General features: G+C 33.3%; 1 protein-coding gene across 1 annotated transcript in view; it reads right to left on the bottom strand.

Annotated features, from left to right (window-relative positions):
• The window catches only part of PCLO (piccolo presynaptic cytomatrix protein), a 274100-nt gene that overhangs the window by 79223 nt on the left and 178404 nt on the right, over positions 1-16473 (bottom strand). The window contains 1 exon segment of the mRNA XM_014455816.2: positions 9725-9850. Coding sequence (XP_014311302.1) covers positions 9725-9850 — 126 coding nt within the window.

Here is a 16473-nt window from a genome sequence, read left to right as displayed (position 1 = left end):
GCAACACCATGGTAAACACTACATTACATGTTTCTGAAACATTATTTCTAATTCTGATAACAATTGTGCAACGACTACTATTATCCCAATTTCCTAAGGAGAACACCAAGATACCAAAAGTTAAACAACTTATCCAGACATTAAGTGCCAGAGCTGAATTTAAATCTTGATATTGAAATACCAGACTTTAAAAACATTTTTCTCTATATATCAGAGATGCCATAGCATTGGCAGTTAGAGATTTAGTATGGATATTAGAGTGTTCAGCATCCTTGCTTCAAAAATAACCATTCCAAGTTCACCCACAAACAAAATGCAGCTTGCTCTATGGCTCATTGATTAGAAAAATCCAGAAATTTAAGTACAAAAGCAGTATTACCAGAACATACATAAGTATTTCAAGGTATGTCACTCTTGTTGATAAAAACAATAAAATGAAAGTTTGGAGTATTACACATACTAAAAATGTGTAAATCAGGTCGATTATTTAGTTTTCTTTATGTTCTTATCAGAAATATTATAACTCAAACATACTTTTCTTCTGATAAATTTCAAAATAAATCTTTGTCTTGGCAATATAGCTAATCATTAATATCCTGACAAAGTAAGTATGATCACTGCATCCCAAAAATAATATATTACAACCTACCAGTCCAGGTACCCAAATTTTATATTTTCTTCCCAGAAGATAGTTACCTAAATATTTATTAGAAAACCTTTGTATTAACATAAAGTATGATCTTGTGTCACGTGTACCTAACACACCAACTTGCGGGAATTGTGAGAAATCTCATGCTAATTACCAATCCGTACCTGGTTATCCCCCTGGAACAAGAACAAGGAAGCTCACTCATCTGTGTGGTGTGTTTCTTGATCGCCAACCTTGATCACTGCCATGCCATCTGTAACATATGCCAAAAAAGCATAAGCAGAAATAGAGACTTTCTTGCCTAGGAACATTCTCCCTTAAGTTAAACAGGAGTATGTCTTCTAGCAATACTACTGGAATTAGCTCTTCTACTGTAGACTTCTTCATGACAGGGAGTTCCAGAGGCCAAGTTCTAAAGTCAAAACGACCACTTTAAAGACAGCTAACCTCACCTTCACTCCAACACGGATTCTCAACCATAAATCCAACCATGATTTCTTGTCCGAAACCATGTCAAGTTCATCTTTAATAAGAGCTAGCTAGCTGTACCAATATCACCTACACTGAAACAACAGATTTAAACATATCCATGAGTTAAAATTTCTAACACAGGCACATTTCCTCACAGAACAGCATATGGACAAAGATGAACTCATTTCTTTATATTCCTAATGGCCTGTGAGAACCTAACTTCCCATATAAGTCTGGCTAAATCCACAAGCAATCATTGGATATCACTGGTTTTAACTCTTTGCTCTCCTATGTTCCCACTGATTCATTAAGAAGGTTCTTGAAACTACATTCAAATCCCAACACTACATTCCTATCTTAGCACCAAACAGCTTTCCAAAAATTTTCCAAACAAATTTGATTTAATTACCAATACTACCAATAATATAAATATGTTATCTTCACAGTACTTTATTAAAGTAACTTCCAGTTGGACAACCTATCAATATAAACAAATAATTATTTTTGGTTCATTGGCTAAAAGATGTTTAGTTCTTATAGATTTATTGTTATAAAATTTTTGAATTTTAAAAGTATTATGTCCCATCCAAGTACTACCAGGCCTGACCCTGCTTAGCATTGATCTGCCTGTATGCATTGCTAAAGGGCAAATGTCTATTCAAGTAAATAAATAGAAGACCAGGCAAGAAGTTGGTGTGTCTCTTCAAGAAAGAGGCTCCACCTGGCCCCCAATGCCTTTTAAATTAAAAAAAAAGTATCATGCCCATATAATATTTCACAATTATGATATCATGATACAATACCAGGAAAACACAATTTAGAGAATAAATTCAAGAAATCCAGTGATGAAATAAAAGTTAGTCAAAGAAATACACATAAATGATTAGATTTGGCTCATTATATTTCCTAAATAAAATTTCACTTTATTTATATTTTCTACTTTGCCTTTTCTAGAGATATAATATTATAAGTTGTAAAAGGATAATAAATTATTAAATTTAACAACTGCTATGTGTTTTTTTTAATGTTCTAACTTTACTGTATTGATTCAGAATGTAATGATTACATCTTTAGGTTGAACAAAGGTCCAGCATTATGAATCCACTGAAAACTCAAATAGACACGACTCAATATAAAACCTTTATTTTCCAAATTAATCTATATCTTCAATATAATCATTATCAAACTTCAACAGAGATTTTCATGAAAATTGACAAGCTGATTCTGGAATGTACATGTAAGATCAAAGGTCAATAATTGTCTCAAGAAAATTTTTTAAAAGAGTATTATGGTAAAGTCACCTACTATCTGTCAAAACTTAATATAAAGATAGAATTAAAACAGTGTGACATTATATAAGGATAGACAAACAGACCAGCAGGCTAGAACAAAGAACTCATGAGTATTTTAAAGACTTTAGGACAAGAAGAACTTCTTAAATGATATAGAATATTTATAAACCTTAATGGAAACAAAATGAAAAATTTGACTACATAAACTTTCAACTTCTGTAAAACAAAACAAAACCAGAAACTAAATATACAAGCCACATACTGGAAGAATGTATTTACAGCCTACATACTTGACAAAGGATTATGTTCACTATATAAAGATTCCCTAAATTCAATTTAAAATACATAAACAATCATTTGTAAAAATCCATTTATAAAAAATAGGCAAAAGAAACAGCAAATCACAGCTGAGAAAACACAAGAGGTAACAAGAGTAATAAAATAGTATCATACTCAACATTTCTGAAGGGAAGGCGAGTGAAACGACAAGAGCATACCGTGGCACATTATCTTAAAAAAAGCAAATGTAGAGAAAGAGGAACAGAGACGTAGAGAAACAAGAACACTACTTTACTACTGATGGATGTAAAAATACATAATATACCACTTTGGGGAGCAATTTGGAAACACCAACTATTGTTGAAGAAACCACACACCATTTCCTACATCACCTAATAAGATAGTCATTATAACTCAGAAATGTAACTTGTATTATACAAGAAACTCCTGAATATGTGCACAAGAAGACTACTTTAAAAATTAATTATAGTATTGTTTGAGTAGCATAAAGAAAAAAATCCTCATATATAACCAAAGTAACCAGAGAATGTAAACTGTAGCTGAGAAATGCAACAATAGAATTCTGCCCCTTAGCTAAAATAAATGAACTAGAGCTACATATACCACTTGAATAAATCTCATAAATGTTATGTAACTAAAAAGTGGCAAGATATTTGTATAAAATTTCATAAATAAACAAAATGAATAAACACAATTTTATGAACAAACAAAATGAATGCTTACGTAGTTTATTAATACATAGATAAAATTGTAAAGAAAAGTAAATGAGTTAAGTCTAGTGGTTTATTCTGGAGCATAAAGAGAGGTTTGGGAGAGGTGAGGTGATTACAGGAGACTTCAGATTTGATTTATAAGTCCTTATCTTTTCTAAAAATATGAAAAATACAGCAAAGTATTAAGACAATATAGTAAGCTGGGTACATAGCTGTTTGCCATATTATTCTCTCCAATTTTTTTGTACACTTGACATATATAATGTAAAGTACAAGTCAACAGTTGATTGTTAAATTTCATACATCAAACCACAAATTCCAAGAAGCTCCCTCAGCCTCACTAAAGGAGATGAAGAGTGTGATTAAGCTGTGTGAATCTTATAAGGCATTTTTCCTGACTGAGAGGGGGCTCAGACTAAAGAAAATCACATCCACTTTTAATGAATTAGTACACATCAAATGCTAACTTTTTTGGTTTACCATGTAATGAAGAAATCAACCTCAGAGTTGTTTCAGTAAAAACTACAAGACTGAGAGCAAAATACACTCACCATTTAAGTGCAAATGAACCAGAAACAGATGGATGAAATTCCACACAAATAAAGCTTTCTACCACATCTCATATCCTGTGGGGGTCTCCGGAAATTTTTATTCCAATGGTGCCCCAAAAACCCCACTCTCACTAGCAACAGAGAAAGGCAATCCACACAATTCTCCGATAACACTACCTTGAGTTAAAATTGAGATTCTATTTATGTATTTATTATTTATTTATCTTTATTGTTGAAAATATTACATATGTCCCCTTTCCCCCCTCATCAACCCCTCTAGCCCACCCCCACCTCCATCCCCAGGCCCTACTATCCCACTGTCTGTGTCCATAGGGACAATGAGATTTTAATTTCTAATTTAAAATTCCTGTTTTGTACCCGTCACTCTCTCTCAACCACCCAGCAAACACAATGACTGGGGAGATTCTGGGCTAGAGAACTGCCAGAGAAAAAACCCCTTCTTACACGTTACACTGCACAGGGAAGTGGTGCTGCATTTCTTCTTTTTTAAAAAATATATTTTATTGATTTTTTACGGGGAGGAAGGGAGAGGGATAGAGAGTTAGAAACATCGATAAGCAAGAAACATCGATCAGCTGCCTCTTGCACGTCCCCTACTGGGGATGTGCCCGCAACCAAGTTACATGCCCTTGACTGGAATCAAACCTGGTACCCTTCAGTCCGCAGCCCGACGCTCTATCCACTGAGCCAAACCAGTTAGGGCAGTGGTGCTGCATTTTCCAGTTTGGAGGGGTTTTTCTCTATCAGTAACAATCCAATTTCCTATCCCCATTCCCGAGATCTGAATTTAAATTCAAAGAAAAAAAAAAAAAAAAGGACAGAAAAAAAGTTTATGTAAATTAATGATCAGTTAATCTAAGTTTTAAGAACCTGTATCCAGAGGAAACAGCTTCCATTTTGTACATCTTTTTTGAAAAATAATCAAAAGTTATTATCAAATATCGATGCTGTCTTAAGTGTGCATTGCTCTTTACAAATACTAGAGTGTGACTATGCGTATCATTTTATTTGCTTCACATGACCCTATGAGGAATGACATCTTAATAAGCACCCAATTCTTGTAAGCAAAAAGGAATTCTTTATCACTCCTTTCTATGTATGTTGCTTGAAATCTTGTTTTATTCGGCACTATGAAAGGAAATTGAATATGCAGAACAAAAGAATTCAGAGTTAAGGGATACAACAGATATATGCACAATGTGGTAAGGAGCACCAGGAAGAACTGAGCCGGGTCTTTGTCAGATAAAAAGTAAAGTCTGTGCTTGTCATGAGATGAGAATTGTATTATGGACTTCCGAAATTTGGAGATGGTTGGAACTTTGATCTGAGAAAAATGGGAGTACCCACAGGGTAATATGAATTAATAAACATGGGATTTTTAAAGCATGTCATAAATTCAAAACTTCCTAAAATTGTAATGATATTCAGTAAGTTTCACCAGAGAAAGAGTCTAGAGAAAAGTAAGTTTATTACAGAGGAAGCATCTAATTTTTTGAGGCCATTATCTAAAGTGTTGAATATACTGAATTTGTTTTGATACTATAATACAAATAAAGTTTATAATGCTTTGTCTAAGGAATTAAAATGGAAGTGGCAAGCTGTAAATACGCATTCAAAGTCCATACGTTTGAGTGTGCTTTTAGATGCTCAAATTAGTTCAAAGTGACAATATCAAAGGCCCAAAATGAAAAGGTATCAGATACCATTTAAATCCCCAATATTGAACATTTCACAGCCCGGGCACTATTAGTCTAAAATAGTTAAAATTTTAATCTTAAAGCAAAAAGCAAGACATGGCACTTTAGAACTTAATTAGATTTGTAGGTTAATTCTCCAGATCTTTTGTCTTCGTTTTCTCAATAGAAGAAAACTGATTCTATCCATTAAAAGGAAAAATGATAGGTAGGAAAAGATCATTCTTTGTTCAGTATTTGATTAAGAATGCTTACTAAATGTTCCTGGAAAATAAAATTTAAGATATTGGAAGATAGGATCCCTCCAGGACCTGACTGCCTGAGTTCCTTCAGAAAATCATTGCAGATTGTTATAATACTAAAAGATTGGTTCAGGAAATTTTGATTAATGGAACACTCTTCACCTGTCTTTTTTTTTTATTTCAGGGGATGGCATACAAAGTAATATTTGGAATGTTTTTTTTTTTATTTGAAAGATTGGTTTTATTTTTAGGAATGTTTTAAAACTAATTTCTTGAATGTAGCCTAATTTATTGAGTAGAGTAATAATTATTGCTAATTCTCAGCATTCTGAAACATAAAATTCTCCTAAATTATTTAACAAGACAGACAGCCTTGTTCAGAAGATTTTTCAAAAGAGGCTGAATAAAATTTCTTTCAAAAAATAAACAGAGAGTGACTCAGAAAATATACTTGGGATTTTTTTTTTCTATCCATTTAATGTTAGTTACATAAGAATAGTACTTTCAGAATAGCATTTGGCTTATGAACATCAGAAAACCTACAAGATTGGTCAGTATGCTTTAAATCCAGAGGATAAAAAGCTAGAAGAAATTGGAAAATACTCTTGCCGTCCAAAAATTAACAGAGTCTACGCAATTTAGTACTGCAAGAGTATTAACATGTCAGAACATAAGGAGTCTGTAAAGCCTATTATAGGAGAAATAACCAGACTTAGAAAAAACAATGGACTCAAACTGTTTCTGACCAACAGCTTCATAGTTTTGAGGAGAAAAATGTAGAGTCTATGAATTCTATAGTCACCTAATTGTCAGTCATGTATTAAATCAGCTGGAAGAAAATATTGAATCATAAAGGCTCAGTCTTTATACTTTTGCATTCATAAAAGCAGAAAGATATACTCAGAAGAAATCAAATCAACCCCTATGTCTACCTGGTATTCATTATATAGATGGAGAAATTAAGTCACAAAAACACAAACATCTATCTATCTATTCATATATATAATTTTTTCTTAGAAAAGAATTAATTTCATGGAAATTTACCCATTTTTATTACCTTCAATAAATAAATTTTAAAAATCAACAGTCATGAAAAGTATTTGAAAAATTTAAAAAATACATTGATAAAAAATTGGTATTATTATAGAAATTCTTCACATCAGGCAGAGTTGTGCCTCAACCAATTTACTACTTTGAAATTTTGTAATAATATATTAGGGTTTTGAGGCTGAGGACTCTAAAGATATCATGGATAAATGAAACACATAATTATGGACAAAACATAAATAATATACATATATATTAACAACTATATATAAAATATCTATATATAACTACACACATAATAGTTTATAATACATACACACATACATACATATATAAAACAAGAGAGTGTACTGGTCTAAACACAGTGAATGCTTATGGATAGACATTTGTCTGACGGCCTTCGAGCAGCCTGGTGGCATAGAACACAAGGATGGAAGAAAGTAAATGATTTATTATATGTCAAAGTTACTCCTCAAAAATATTTCATGTTTCAAAATCAGACTCTAAGTTTTGACAGTAAAAATAATATCATAATCCTAACAGAAAAACTACCTATGTTTTAAGAATGAAGCAAAGCTAGAAATTATCAATAAAAAATCATGCGTGTGGGTTATGCAAGAACTGGACTCTAATCAGTGGCAGTCCTTGTGTTTGTAAAATCAAAGGTGCACTTCAATTTTCTCTCTTTAATAAGTTTGTATTGTATCTCATTTTAATTTAAATCTATGAATCTAAATGGCCACATAAGCTACCACATACAAGGAGCATTACTTCATCACAGTATGCTTTGTTGAAATTGTGTTTAAAATCATCTCAATTTGTAGCACTTGCCAATTTCCAGTATGTAAGTATAAAGAAGGGTAATTTTATCTTGAAATCATTCTCGTATCTCTTTCAAATTATATCATGCACAGTCATTGCTGCATATTTCATTTTAAAATAAAATAGCATATTCATTTCTTCTGGAGTATGCTATATGAGGACAACCATAACACTACCATTCTTAAACATGAGTCTCAGTTCCTGTATCTTAACTAGCAACACCAAAAGAGTAGCATTGAGTATGACAGGATGACAGTCAGAGACAATTCATACAGACCAAGTGATTTGCTCATAATTATTTTATCTTGATTCATATCCAGTGGTCGACAAACTGCAGCTCGCAAGCCACATGCGGCTCTTTGGCCCCTTGAGTGTGGCTCTTCCACAAAATACCGATTTCTGCGCATGGGCCACGAAGTTTCAATCACACTTGTACGTGCGTGCCCGCACGTGGTATTTTGTGGAAAAGCCACACTCAAGGGGCTAAAGAGCCGCATGTGGCTCGCGAGCCGCAGTTTACCAACCACTGGACTAGTCCATTTAACTATCTGGCTAACACTTCTAACTTTCTTCGTTTTATGAATACTATTAGAATAGCTACATATTTGGTGATATCCTGGTATACTGGCATTCTAACAACCAACTAACCAACCAACCAACAAAAAAGCAAACAAACAAAATGGCCTGATGTATAGCATCTGCCTATTCCCGTGCTATAGATACTCTCACTAGGGCCAATTCAAGCTATCAATGTCATGACACTGAATGTGAAGTTGGGAAGAGATGTGCAGATTCTTTCCAGCAGAACACTGTGGTGAATAAATATTTCCTCAAGTTTGTGTTTATTCTAATAGTCTATCAAAATATCCAGAAACTTTTTGGTGGGTTCCAATACATTCCACTAAAGACATTACAGTAAATAATTTTAACATAATTAAAAATTTAAACAGTAACAGGCAACATTTTATTAAACTCTAAAATGACAAAAACACACTTTCTCAAATAAGTATTTAATTTAGAGCAAAAATAAAAGGATAGGTTGAGGCTACATTATGATAAAAAATGTTCATTATAAACAATATCACTGAAAACTTCCAAACTATTATCTGTGCTATGGTTTGGAAAAAGCAAATGACTGCATCATCTAATTAACAAGTGAAAATTATCATTATGCATTTTGAAAATCAAGCTGTAATATATTAGTGAAAGAAACTGATCAAATATAAATTTTATGGGACATTAGGTACATCTGTAAAGTTCATTATTTTAAAATGATTATGACATAACAAGGTGAATGTTACCTAAAGTAGACAGTACCTAGCACAGGAGTTGGCAAATTTTTTACATAAAGGATCAAAGAGTATATGATTTAGGCTTTGTAGACCTACTATCTCTGTTGTGAATACAGATCTGCTATTGTAGTGGGAAAACACCCATGATCAATAAGTAAATTAATGATTTTGGCTGAGCTCCAATAAAACAATGTTTACAGAAACAGGCAACAGATGGATTTTGCACTTGGGTCATCCACAATTTGCTGACATGACTTTAACATGTACTGAATCATCTTATGTTTTTATGGCCCTGATTTCAATATTATTTTTCTTGTAATTTATGAAACATTAATCTCTACAACCAAAGAACCTTTTATTTATACTATTGTGCTGGTCAGTAAAAGAATCTTGACTAATTACTGTTTCTTAAGCAACATATTCCCATAGCAAACCACTTGCCAAAAGGACAATGCAATTGAACATAAAATGAATATAGTTATGGACATATCTTCTATATTACTACATAAGAATTTTACAATTAACCGTAAGAAAAGGCTTTCCTAGACAGCAAAAAAATAGAAAATTTACATATTAAATTGCTTCATTTTTAATGAGTTCATATGTTTTATTTAACATCCTTATTCTCACCTTCCATAAGTCTCCCTGTCTGTTCTGCACTTCCCCCAGGAAGAATCTTGGCAATATAGGCTCCAATTTCTCCGCTGTGTCCAGGGATTTCTTTACCACCCACAATCTTAATTCCTAATCCATTACCTGTATTGAAGAAGCAAAAAATTATTATTAATAATTTAAGAAGGGACAATTATCACAAATTATAAGGTGCAAAGTGGGCTTTGCTGCCCAGAAGTTAACTAGAACATGGATACTGGAACTGAACACCAATAACAAAAGGACATTTTTCTGATTTCCATAGTAGTTTATATAAAATAGAACTTTCTGAGATCTTAGTAGGGGCTGTAATAATTAACCTGATATTAATGAATACTTTTTAAGTTCAGCCATCTTCAGTAACATACTAAGACTTTGTCCCTATTAACCAGCTATTTTGTTAAAAATTTATATGAATATGTTCCCAGTGTAAGAAACTCCAGAGCATACAATTTACTTATAAAACTAAGGAGCATTTTGCTCACAAAAAGATAGTAAAGACTATCATAAATTGAGATGACATAATCCAAATGTACAGATGATTATAATTGTCAAAGTGCAAACATGATCATAACATATGCATTGTTATTTACTTGGCTCTGGGGACTAGGAAGATTGCACCACTGGCCTCCACAGGATACCTACTACATCAGGCAACTCTACCGAGACTGGGAGACATAGCAGATCTACCTAGAAACAAACACATACATAGAAACATACATAGGGGGTCAGCCAAAATGAGGAGACAAAGAAACTTGTCTAAAGTGAAGAAAAGAACAACACTCCAGAAAAAAAAAACTAAGCAAAATAAAGACCAGCAAACTACCAGAAGCAGAGTTCAAAACACTGGTTCTAAGGATGCTCAATGAATTTAGGGAAAGAGTAGAATAACTCAGTAAGAAGTTTAACAATGTAACATAAAACATAAAAATGGTGGTAAAAAACATAAAAAGGAGCCAGTCAGAAATAAAGAATACAATTATTAAAATCAATATCACATTAGAAGTAATCAATAGTAAATTAGATGAAACAGAAGATCAAATCAGTGATTTGGAAGACAAGGCAGTGGAAAACACCAATCAGAACAGCAAAAAAAAAAAATTAAATTAGGATAGTTTAAGAGACATCTGGGACAATTTAAAGTACAACAAAATTGGCATCATAGGAGTACCAAAAGGAGAAAAAAGACGGTAAGGAATTGGAAACCTATTTGAAGAAATAATGACTAAAACTTCTCTAACCTGGAGAAAGAAATAAAAATAAACCCAAAAGCTCTACATTAAGACACATCATAATTAAAATGCTAAAGGATACAGATAAAGAGAGAATCTTTTCTTAATTAAATTTATTAGAGTGACTTTGGTTAATAAAATTACATAGAATTCAAGTATACAATTCTATAATACATCATCGTATATTGCATTATGTGCCCATCACTCAAAGCCAAATCTTCCATCATTGTATATTTGATCACCTTTACTATTCCCCAACCCCCTTCCCTCTGGTAGCCACCATACTGTTATCTGTGTCTATGAGTTTTTGTTTGTTTGCTTTTCTTGTTAGTTCATTTGTTTCTTTCAGTTATATATCCCACATATGAGTGAAATCCTATGGTTCTTTACTTCTTCTGTTTGACTTATTTCGCTTAGTACAATATTTTCAAAAACCATTTATGTTGTCATAAATGGCAGTATTTCATCTTTTCTTATGGCTGAGTAGTATTCCATTATCTAATCTAATAATAGACAAACATGGTAATTGACTGTACCTTCGCTATGCTTCCCATTGGCTAATTAGCAGGATATGCAAATTAACCACCAACAAAGATGGTGGCTAATTTGCATAAACCAGTTGGGAGTGAAGACTGAAGACACCGTAGAAGGAAGCCAAGTAACGGAGCCAAGGTAGCGGAGATGGGTGGGAGAGAAGCGGCAGAGAGGGGAGGTAGAGAAGCGACATAGAAGGGCGGGGTAGCAGTGGCAGAAACAGGCCGGGTAGCAGCGGCAGAGAAGGGCAGGGTAGCAGCAGCAGAGAAGGGCGGGGTAGCAGCGGAAGGGACGGGAGCGAAGCCCTATTCTTGCAGGAATCTTCCTGCAACGGGCTTCTAGTCTATATATATATAAGGCTAATATGCAAAGTGTCCCCTTGGGAGTTCAACTGGGATACCAGGAGTTTGATCGCTTGCTATGACATGCGCTGACCACCAGGGGGTAGCATGGAATGAAGGGAGGCCCTCGCTGGCAGCTGGAAGGCCATGATCGGCCCTGATTGCTGGCCAGGCCTAGGGACCCTACCCATGCTCAAATTTCATGCACCAGGCCTCTAGTGTGTGTGTTTGTGTGTGTGTGTGTGTGTGTGTGTATTAGTAGTTCCATGTCTTAGCAACCATAAAAATGCTGCAATGAACATAGGATAGGGGTACATATATCTCTGTATTGTATACTTGAAATTTGCTTAGAGACCAAAACTAATATTCTAACACAAAAGAAGATAAAATATGAGTTAGTGAATGTGATAATTAACTAGATAGAGGGTACTTTTTCACAATGTATACATAAGTCAAATAACCATGATGTAAATTTTAATTACCTTATAATATTATAAGTACATTATACCGCAAAAGAACTGAAATAAAAAGTAAAGTAAAATAAACTGTGCATAAAATAAACATGAGCATACAACAATCTTTAAATTTGCATTTAAAGTTGCAGTTTAAATCTACATTAATATTTATTTATTAACATGTTATATTAAAAGCTGTAATATTTTAAAATATTACAAATAGTTATTTTCATCACTAAAATAATACATGAAAATATTATGATGTTATAATTAAAAGCATTAAGTTTGGACAAAATTAAAATACTTTTCATTTCAACACTATCATATTCCACATCTAAGCATCAAGGAAAGCAATATTTTTTATCAGTGATAGTCTTTAAATTAATAGTAGTTTATCATTCATAAAAAAGTTATCACAAAATGAAGATATATTGTATAAATATAGTCATGTCATTAATTGGCCTAAAGAAGAAGGAAGATTATAATTAGAAAAGATTAGAATTATAAATATTAATGCTAATAAAGTACTAAGACTAATGCAAAAGTTTCTGATAGTCCAATTAAATCTATTTTTATAGTTTATTTGTTAATTATACTCCTGAGTAAGGCTGTGAATGTTTATTTTTATACTCTTTCACCTACTAATTTCTATGTTATAAATTATCCAGGTAAATGTTTAGGAAAATAAACTAAATATATTAAAAAATCACTGTAACCTCTTTGTATCTTGCCAAATTCTACCTTAATTTATTAATACTTGAACATTCAGAACTAAATAATATTTCACTATTTGTCCTTTATCTTTACTAGTTTTTGCTCATTGTAAGAAAAAGATTCCTACAAACACAATTAAGCACATCAATTGCCTTAAAGACAATCCACACTTGACTGTTTCCAGCAACATCAAAACGGCAATACCAGATACATGCCAATTTGAATCGAACTCTAAGTCTGAGCATCAAATTACAAACTCGGCGATTCCCATGAGCTTTTTCTAATCCATCCAATTACTCTGTAGTATCATTTTTCCTAGTTTAAATATGTATCCTTTATGTATATGAAAGATTTGAGAATATTTTATCTCATTTCCATGAGTGAAAGTTCATACTTATCTTTTCTAATGTAATGTGAACAATGTTAAGATGAAAATGTTACATGGTGTTCAAAGACCATACTGGATGAGATGGGTCCAAGTTGGCTTGCCATAGGTTTGAAATGGCCATTGGCATGGGAAATAGAAAGACAAGTCACAAAGATATATCAAAAGACACTAGTATTCTAGATTTTTAAACATCTTTTAAATGGCAGATGATGCATATACTGGTAAAGAAATTTTACTAAAAGTGCACAGACCTTACTCTTCTTAAAACACTTCAGAAATAATTCCCACCAAGAAAATTTCCCAGGACTGCCACCCTTTATGCAAATTTTAGTCATGCAATAACATAAGGACTTTTCCCCTTTATTTTAGCTTATATAAGGCAATAACAAAATTACAAGCATAAAAACCAAATTTGAGGGGTTTGCATGATACTTCTATAAAAGGCAATTAAAAATAAAATATATTCCCTAGTGGCATCATGCTCCCTGATTTCAAGCAATATTACAAAACTATAACAATAAAAGCTATGGAAATTGGCATACAAATGGACACAGATTCATGGAATAGAGAGCCAAGAAATAAACCATGCATACATGATCAATTAATTTACAACAAAGAATATGAGAATATTATATGGGGAAAGGACAGTTTCTTCAATAAATGGACTTGGGCCCTAACCGGTTTGGCTCAGTGGATAGAGCGTCGGCTTGCGGACTGAAGGGTCCCAGGTTCGATTCCGCCAAGGGCATGTACCTTGGTTGCGGGCACATCCCCAGTAGGAGGTGTGCAGGGGGCAGCTGATCAATGTTTCTCTCTCATCGATGTTTCTAACTCCCTATCCCTCTCCCTTCCTCTCTGTAAAAAATCAATAAAATATATTTTTAAAAAATAAAAAAATAAATGGACTTGGGAAAACTGGAAAGTCACATGCAAAAGAAAGAAACTAAACCTTTATCTTATAACACACACAAAAATGAACTCAAAATGGATTTAAAAAATTGAGTGTAAGACCTGAAACCATAAACTCCAAGAAGAAAACATAAATAATAAGCTCATTGATATCCGTCTCAGCAACGATATTTTGGATTTGATAGCAAAGGCAACAAAAGCAAAAATAAACAAGTGGAACTATATCAAAATAAAAAACTTCTGTACAGCAAAGGAAACCATCAACAAAATGAAAAGACAACCAATGGAATGGGATAAAATATTATCAAATAAAATATGTAATAAGGAGTTCATATCTAAAATATATTAAAAAAAACTCATACAACTAAGTAGCAGAGAATCTAAGAGACATTTTTCTGAAGAAGATATATAGAAGGCCATTAGGTACACGAAAAGGTACTCAGCATCACTAATCACCAAGGAAATGAAAATCAAACCACTTTAAGATGTCACTCCATAACTGTTAGAATGGCTATTACAAAAGACAAGCAATAAATATGCGTGAGAATGAGGAGAAAAGGGAACCCTTGTACACTATTGATGGAAATGTAAATTTGTGCGCTATTATGGAAAATATTATGGAATTCCCTCAAAAAATTACAAATAGAATAACCATGAGACCCAGCAATCTCATACCTGGGTATATCTGAAGAAAATGAAAATACTAATTCAAAAGATATATTCATCCCCATGTTCACTGTAACATTATTTACAATAGCCAAAATACAGAAGCAACCTAACTGCCCATTGACAGATGAATAGAGAAAACAATTGTGGTCTATGTACCCAATGGGATATTATTCAGTCATAAAAAAAAAAACCAACAGGGCAATCTTGCCATTTTTGACAACATGAATAAACTTTGAAAGCATTTTGCTAAGTGAAAGAAGTCAGTCAGAGAAAGACAATACTGTCTCTTCTCACTATATGAGGACTCTAATAAAAAAAACCAGAAAACAAAAATAAACCAAACCGACAAAAAACAACAAATACGATACTCATGGATACAGAAGACAGATCTGTGATTACCAGAGGTGGAATGGTAAAGGTGGGGGTTGCAGGAAATGGATGAGGGGTTAAAAAATGCAAACTTCTAGCTACAAAATTAATAAATTGTGAGGATGGGCTATAATGTACAGCATAATGACTATATTAATAATACTATATTGTATATCATAAGTTTCTATGAGTGTAGATCTTAAAAGTTTCCATTACACACAAAAAAATGTACCTGTATATGGTGATGGGTGTTAATTTGACTTTTGTCAAATTAACACCCATTTTCCAATATGTACAAATATCAAATCATTATGTTGTGCACTTGAAACTAATATAACGTTACCTGTCAACCATATCTAATAAAAACAATTATTCCATTTAATCATACAGAGGGTTAAAACAAAATGATTCTTTGATATAAAAGTGGATGTTATAAATTAGAAGATAGGGTCAATTTATAGATATGGGTTTCATAGTTACTTGCTTAGCTATTGAGCTCATTAATGACAGGCTGGCACTAGGCATTTACTATGTGTTAAAGAAAATTGTTGTATTAGGGGAGACACTTAAGTAATCCAATAATGTCATTGGAAATTAAATAACTTAAACTTATATTCCTCTAATGCTATAATGTGCTTTCCAAAATAAATGTCAGTTTTACTTATATAACATAAGGACTAATACTATTCTAATTCAAAATTGAGTAATAAGTGTTTCTTTTGTACTTCTGGACATAATAGAGGATTGTGGCAGGCATACACTGTCCTGTATCACACCCTCCCTTCCTGTATAACACCCTCCCTTTTAGTGCAGATCTTGTTTCTACCAATAAGATCTGACAAAGGTGATGTGATGGTCATGACCATGATTATAATGATACTAGAGGCCTGGAGCACGAAATTCGTGTACAGGTAGGGTCCCTAGGCCTGGCTGGTGATCAGGGCCAATCAGGGCCTTCCGGCTGCTGGCTGGGGCCTCCCTTCCCTGGCTGCTGGCTGGGGCCTTCCTTCATTCCACAGCGCCCCCCCTCCCCCGTGGTCAGCACATGTCATAGCAAGCGATCAAACTCCTGGTCTCCCAGTCACACTCCTGAAGGGACACTTTGCGTATTAGCCTT

The sequence above is a fragment of the Myotis lucifugus genome, unplaced genomic scaffold, assembly GCF_000147115.1.
Source record: "Myotis lucifugus unplaced genomic scaffold, Myoluc2.0 scaffold_51, whole genome shotgun sequence".
Lineage (NCBI taxonomy): Eukaryota > Metazoa > Chordata > Mammalia > Chiroptera > Vespertilionidae > Myotis > Myotis lucifugus.
The sequence above is the reverse complement of the archived record's forward strand: the minus strand, read 5'-3'. Positions and strand labels throughout refer to the sequence as shown.